The 6,970-nt window shown below is 65.2% G+C and overlaps 2 protein-coding genes across 3 annotated transcripts in view; one reads left to right on the forward strand and one right to left on the reverse strand.

Moving 5' to 3' along the window:
- Window positions 1-22: 22 nt before the first annotated feature.
- Window positions 23-2,007, forward strand: TIGD5 (tigger transposable element derived 5). The gene has a single exon (XM_023741635.1). It carries the CDS (start codon window positions 38-40, stop codon window positions 1,841-1,843), a length of 1,806 nt encoding a protein of 601 aa, XP_023597403.1. The 5' UTR covers window positions 23-37; the 3' UTR covers window positions 1,844-2,007.
- Window positions 2,008-4,894: 2,887 nt separating this feature from the next.
- The window catches only part of PYCR3 (pyrroline-5-carboxylate reductase 3), a 3,536-nt gene continuing 1,460 nt past the window's right edge, over window positions 4,895-6,970 (reverse strand). Inside the window, exons 3-6 of one of the 2 annotated variants that reach the window (XM_023741638.1) lie at window positions 6,416-6,595; window positions 5,909-6,061; window positions 5,502-5,594; window positions 4,895-5,371 (exon numbers count right to left, since the gene is read on the reverse strand). In XM_023741638.1, coding sequence (XP_023597406.1) covers window positions 5,189-5,371; window positions 5,502-5,594; window positions 5,909-6,061; window positions 6,416-6,595 — 609 coding nt within the window. In that variant the 3' untranslated portion in view covers window positions 4,895-5,188. Of the gene's footprint in view, window positions 5,372-5,501; window positions 5,595-5,908; window positions 6,122-6,415; window positions 6,596-6,970 lie in introns of both variants that reach the window. The other variant, XM_004387379.2, reaches the window with a different exon arrangement.

The following is a 6,970-nucleotide window of genomic DNA, read 5'->3' on the forward strand; positions in this document are numbered from 1 at the left end:
CTCCGCGCCCGGGCCGCGGCCGCGCGTGGCCGTGAAGATGGCCTTCCGCAAGGCCTACTCCATCAAGGACAAGCTGCAGGCCATCGAGCGCGTCAAGGGCGGGGAGCGGCAGGCCAGCGTGTGCCGCGACTTCGGCGTGCCCGGTGGCACGCTGCGCGGCTGGCTCAAGGACGAGCCCAAGCTGCGCTGGTTCCTGGAGCAGCTGGGCGGCGAGGTGGGCACGCAGCGCAAGAAGATGCGGCTGGCCAACGAGGAGGAGATCGATCGCGCTGTGTACGCGTGGTTCCTGGCGCTGCGCCAGCACGGCGTGCCGCTGTCGGGGCCGCTCATCCAGGCGCAGGCCGAGGCCTTCGCGCGCCAGATTTACGGCCCCGAGTGCACCTTCAAGGCCAGCCACGGCTGGTTCTGGCGCTGGCAGAAGCGCCACGGCATCTCCAGCCAGCGTATCTACGGCGAGGTCGAGTCCCCGCCGCCTGCGCCCGGCCCTCCGCCCGTCAAGGAGGAGACCGCGCTGCGGCTGCCCGGGGGCGCGGGGCCCTTCCCGGCCCGACCGCCCGCCCCGCTACCCCCAGCCGACGGCGGCTACGGCGACGAGCAGATCTACAACGCCAACGTCACCGCTCTCTACTGGAAGCTCCTCCCCGAGCAGGCGGCGCCCCGGGGCACAGGGGACCTCGGGGGAGGGGGCTGCGGCCGGCGCTGGCGGGGCGACCGGGTGACCGTGCTGCTGGCCGCCAATCTGACGGGCAGCCACAAGCTGAAGCCGCTGATCATCGGGCAGCTGCCCGACCCGCCCAGCCTGCGCCACCACAACCAGGACAAGTTTCCCGCCTCTTACCGTTACAGCCCGGACGCCTGGCTCAGCCGCCCGTTACTGCGGGGCTGGTTCTTTGAGGAGTTCGTCCCCGGCGTCAAGCGCTACCTGCGCCGCAGCTGCTTGCAGCAGAAGGCCGTGCTGCTGGTGGCCCACCCACCCGGCCCAAGCCCGGCCGCCAGGACGCCGGCCCTGGGCGAGAGCGAGGAGGGCCCCAGGCGGGCCCGACCAGAGCCCTCTGGGTCCCCGGAAGAGCTACAGACACCCGATGGCGCTGTGCGCGTGCTGTTCCTATCCAGGGGCAGCGGCCGGGCGCAGATCCCCGCGCCGCTGGAGCAGGGTGTGGTGGCCGCCTTCAAGCAGCTGTACAAGCGGGAGCTGCTGCGCCTGGCCGTGTCTTGCGCGGGAGGCTCCCCGCTGGACTTCATGCGAAGCTTCATGCTTAAGGACATGCTCTACCTGGCCGGCCTCTCCTGGGACCTGGTGCAGGCAGGCAGCATCGAGCGCTGTTGGCTGCTGGGCCTGCGAGCCGCCTTCGAGCCCCGGCCAGAGGAGGCGCATGGGGGACCGCCAGCCGGCCAGGCAGAGGAGGCAGCTGAGCACAGCAGGGTGCTCAGCGACCTCACCCATTTGGCTGCCCTGGCCTACAAGCGCTTGGCGCCCGAGGAGGTGGCTGAGTGGCTGCACCTGGATGACGACGGGGGCCTGCCCGACAGCTGCGGAGAGGAGCCAGGCGTGCGCCCGCCGCCCTGGCCGGCCCCCGAAGCCCCTGCACGCCAGGCCAGCGTGACCCCGGGCGTGGGAGGCAGAGAGGAGGCGGGGGAGGGGCCTGCAGTGGCCCAGCAGGAAGGGGCCCCAGTGCCCACCGCTGGCGAGGCTATCCGGGGTCTGGAGACAGCTCTTCGGTGGCTGGAGAGCCGGGACCCCGGAGAGGTGGGGCCACTGAAGCTGGTGCAGCTGCGCTCGCTTATCAGCATGGCCCGGCGGTTGGGGGGCGTCGAGGGGGCAGTGCCCGAGGACGGGGTGTGACTAGCGGCCTGAGCGTCCGGCAGCTGCCTTTTTCTTCTTTTACACTTGAGGGAGGGGATCCGCAGTCCATCTCCCTTCCCCCATGGCGGCCCACCCCATGGGCACAGGGGGTATCACTAAAGGGTCATCCTGCCCCACTGCCCCCAGTCTCGGAGCTGGAAGAGATGCCCAGGCTCCTCCCTGGGTGAGCACACGCAGGGCTGGGTCACCGTCGTAGCCAGGGCCCCCACCACAGAAGACCCGTGTGCATAAGCACTTAGTGGCAGCAGTTGGCTGTGTTCCACCTGCCCCCGCGGGGCTGGCTCCCCAGGGGTGGCAGGACTGCAGGCCGTGGCTGTCTGCACCCCTACCCCCATGGACCCTCACGTGCACTGGGCAAAGGCCAGCACGCGGGAGCCAGAGCCCTGTGCTGCGTGGTCCCTCCTCATGGCTGGGCCAGGGTCTCAGTGGAGAAGTACACCACTATTTTTTTTTTTTTTTTTTTCTTTAAACACATCAACTACGTCTTTTAAAAATGATCCTTAGAAGGGCCATGAGAACGGGAGCAGGGCGGTGGTCTCCGGGCTGCACCTGTGGTGCTTGTTGGGCAGCAGGGGGCGCTGGGAAGCCCCCCCCCCCAACCTCAGTGACCAGGAGGGGCCAGTGCCCAGCCCAGGGTGCCCTCCCAAGGGCCTATGTGCAGCAGGGCTGCAGGTCTCTGTCCTGATGGCCGTGGGAACGTTTCATTCCAAACAGCTCACCTATTCCTGGGGGTTGGCCAGTGTCTCTGAGGGGTGCCACCAGGGCCCCGCAGAGCATGCAGCTCTCTCTGGCGCTCCCCCTGGCCTCCCCTGCCCGGGAGTGCCCCCAAGGGGTGCAAGCCAGGTGGCAGGGGATAAGGAGGCTGCAAACATTTGGTGTCTTCCTGGTTCAGAGGCTGGGCAGCTGGGTGAGTGCCCCAAAAAGCAACTTCCACACGAGTCCAGAAACATAAACAGTTCCTTTGAGCTGCCACCATCCAGAAACATAAGTCAGAGCTGAGAGAAAGTATGAGAAATTTGTCAGCAAGAGAAGTGTGGTGTGGGTGTGGTGAGTCCCGTAGTGGACTCAGGGCTATCTGGCTATCTGGGGCCCTCACCCTTTGCAGCCTGGCTGGTTTCGTGAAGCTGAGTACGTTTACATCAGCTCTGTGTCTCTGGCTGACGGCCACCCAGCACCCAGGGCGCGGAGTGGGGCCGGAGGTGGTGCCAGGCAAGGGCCGCTCAGCAGAGGCCTGACAGGCAGCCCAGGGCAGCTCGGGAGCTCCCTGCAGGTTTCAATGTCAAGTCTGATTTTCTGTTGAGACTCTCCTGTTGGCCTGGGCCAGGGGCAGCTGTGGGGGTGCTGAGCCCTCTTGCCACCTCCGGTGGCCAGGTGTTTCCCATCGCACCAGCCCCCTCCCGCCCAGGAACCACACCACGCTGCCCCTGTGCCCTGGACAACAGGTGTGTCTCGGAGACAGTGTACAGACCTCTCGCTCGAGTGTGCTGCCAGGTACGAGTGGAGGCCCAGGAAGCCCCCCACGAGGGCCCAGAAAGGTGTCTTCCTTCCGGCAGTGGAGCGCCCTGGGTCCTGGGTGCCGCTGCAGGACAGGCCGCAGACCCCAAGCTCTGCACATGAAGAAGGCTGCTTCGGCCCTCACTGTCCCCCATGCCCTGCTGTGTCCCCAACCTGCGCGGTGGCCAAACGGGCCTGAGGCTGTAACCTGCACTAACTCACACCCCCAGCTCCCCAGCTTCAGTTCAGGGCCTTCGAAAGGCCACTAAGAGGGCCTCACCTGGAGAGGCAGGCCTTCCACGGAAGGAAGTGCGGCCGGGGTGGTGGACAGCCCGCACAGGTGCTCTGGGTCTGGCTTGCACGTGGATTCCTCCAGCCTCAACCAATTGCCAACATAGAGAAAATCGAGATGGAGCACAAGGAGCCTGGCTCCCTTCTCAAGTCCAGAGTCTTAGAGCCACACAGTAGCAGTGACAGGTGTCCTTAGGAGGGCCACGTTCTCCAACCTGGCACTGTCCCTACGCAGCCTACCCTTCTGCTGGGCCCTGTGGGCGTTAGAGTTTACAACCAGGTCTGTGATAACCAGGGCGAGTGCGTTGATGCCTTGGGGGGGAAGCTGCTACAATCCCCCTCAGCAGCCATTGTCTGCCTGCTGATCAGGCTCCGTGCTGGGAACTGGGTTTCTTGCTAAGTATTACCTGCCATTCCTGAAAGGGTGAGTGAGTGCCCCCCGGTGCCTTCCTGGCAGGAAAGCAGCTCTGCATAGTTGGGGGTGACCCGAAAGGCAAGTCTCCTTGAAAGGCCTGGTGGCACGCGTCCACTTGTGGGCAGCGTGCTTGGCTGAGAGGTCATTCCTTTCACCACTCAGCCTCCCCAAAACCGAGTTCAGCGGGTCAGCTGCCCGCCCTCGGTGGCGCTTTGCAATAAAGGTTGAACATGTCAACTTCGTAAGCTCAAGCCTTTGTTTTTTATTCATCACTGTAGCAACCCCAATCTAAAGTTTCATTTTGTAACTTTTGATCCAATGGTTGGGTCTAGGACACCCCATTGTTTAAGAAAGTGGGGAGCATAAAAATGCAACAAAATTGATTAAAAGAAAAACTAATATGTCACTTTCTCCCCTGAAGAGCCAGGCAGGCAGAGGCCAGTGGTGTACGAGGGACCCTGCGGACCTCCAACCCCGGGTCCCTGGGCCCCTCCCCTGCCCACAGCCCACCGAGAGGCACAGTGTGGACCTCAGCACCGCGTTGGGCCCGAGTCATGGGCTGCTCTCGGTGCGCTCCAGTGGAAAGGCCTCTGTAGCTGGGAGCAGAGCACACAACCCACAGCAGGCCAACGGAAGTGTGGGACAGGTGTGGGGCACCACGCCCCTGGCTTTACTGCAGGAGGTGGTCTCAGGCAGGCTCGCTGCCTCCAGCACGCCCAGAGCTGAGAGGAGGGTGGGGGGCCCGGTACACGTCATGAAGCTGTGGGGCATCAGAGGGAGGGGCTGGGCACCTGGGCACCCAGCTGGGGCTGCTATGCACACCCTCAGCCAACCACGCAACCCTGACGAGCACCCTGCCGTCACTCCTTAAAAGGTGTCTGCTTTTCTGCCCAGATGGCAGGCCCATTAGGGGAGGGCCATCACCATGGCGTCCCCATCAGTGAGCCATGCCATCCCTTGAGTCCTGTACCCTTGTGGGTGGGAGGGGACAGCATTGAGATGCCATGCTGTTCTGGGGGTGGGGGCCAGGGAGAGACGGTGGCGGGCTGGCACGCCCTCTGATGCCCCAGGCCAGGCAGTTCCCAGCACTCGGGGCTGTGCGGGGCCTGTACCCCGTCCTGGGCCTACTTCCTGCTGAGCTCCTTGGCCCGGCTAGTGGCGGCCTCCACAGCGCTCATGGTAGCTGCCCGCAGCCCACCTTGCTCCAGAGCATGGAGCCCGTGGATGGTGGTGCCACCCGGCGTGCACACATCCGTCCGCAGCTGGGCGGGGTGCCGGCCCTCCTGCAGCAGCAGCTTGGCTGTGCCCTGGGGAGAGGGGCACTGGGGCTGTGATGGGGAGTCAGGGTGGCTCTCCCCCATGTCCACTGGGGAATCTGTCCCGTCCGGCCCGCCCAGCTTCCTCCCCACTGCTCCAGGAGGCCCTGCAGCTGCTCACCAGCAGGGTCTGGGCGGCAATGCGGTGGGCCAGGTCACTGGGCATGCCCATCTTGATCGCACCTTCAGCCAGGGCCTCAGAGAAGGTGCACACCTGCAGGCAGACATGGGGAGGGGGTGCTGAGACCCGCCCTGCCCTGGATGCAGCACACGGCCCTGTGAGAGCTCAGAACCCCGCAGGCCTGAGGCCCAAGGCGCAGGGCCAAGGTCTGGGCAACCACCTTCAGGGCTGACCCGGGGGTTGCAAAGGGGAGCTGCAGAGGCCCAGTCTGACCGAGCAGGAACGCACTGGGGGTCCCGAGGCAACAGGAGGTAAAAAGAAGAGGCCGGCACTGCCCTGGGACAGAGCACTCCGGCCTGAGAGCCAGCCTGGAGGGTGTGAGGGAAGGGTGGGGAGACAGCACTCACAAAGGCCACGCCACTGCCACCAAGGCCAGTGTGGATGTCCATGTAGGCCTCAGGCACCTCCTCGCACTGCCCGCAGGCTGCCAGCAGGGTCTGCAGGAGCTCGGCCTCACTGCTTCCAGCCCGGCGGCCCCGCGCCAGCACCAGAGCCCCCTCCTGGACCACGCAGGGCAGGTTGGGCGAGATGCGCAGCACCCGCGCACTCGGGGGCAGCAGCTGCCAGAGAGGGGCTGGAGTCAGCAGCCAGGAGGCTGCAGGCCCCCTTCCCACTCCCAGGCACGGCTCCAAGAGTGACCCTCACCCAGCCTCCGGCCCCCCGGCCCTGTGCAGCAACCCAAAGGCTGACAGGCAGGCTCTCGGGCACCCACCCCACTGTCCAGGGTCCTTGAAGGGCTGGGTGCAAGCTGAAGCAGGAAAGGGAGGGAGTCAAGCCAGCAGTGCCCACTCGGGTCAAAACCCTCTGGTGGCTGAAGGGAAGGTCCCCCCCTCCACCTTGCAGCAGCCACTCACCTCCTCCAGGGTACTCAGAGGGACCCCTGCAGCCACAGACACCAAGATGTGCTCGCCAGTGACCACAGGGGCCACCTCCACCAGGACGGCTGGCAGGGTGTGGGGCTTGGTGGCCAGGAAGACGAGGGAGCAGCTCTGCAGCACCTCCTGGTTGTTGTGCGTGGTCTGGCAGCCCAGAGCCTGTGGCACCACGGCCAGCAGGCAGCTGTAAGCCGGGGTGCCCCCTGACCGCCACTCGCCTGCTGGAGGCCACCCTGCATCCCCACAACCCCCTCAGACCCCTCCTGCTGCCAGAGCCGGTACCGCCCCACTCCCGGGGCCCAGGACTCACCCACCCCCCGTTTTTGTTCAGCCCCTGAGGTTAGCACCTTCCTTGTACCCTCTCTCCCTCCCTCAGCAAGTGACTGGCCTGGCCCACCACACACGTACACACGTACACACACACACACACACACACACACACACGTACACACACACACACGTACACACACACACACACGTACACACACACACACGTACACACACACACGTACACACACACGTACACACACACGT

This window comes from Trichechus manatus, unplaced genomic scaffold (assembly GCF_000243295.1).
Source record: "Trichechus manatus latirostris isolate Lorelei unplaced genomic scaffold, TriManLat1.0 scaffold00185, whole genome shotgun sequence".
Taxonomy (NCBI): Eukaryota; Metazoa; Chordata; class Mammalia; order Sirenia; family Trichechidae; genus Trichechus; species Trichechus manatus.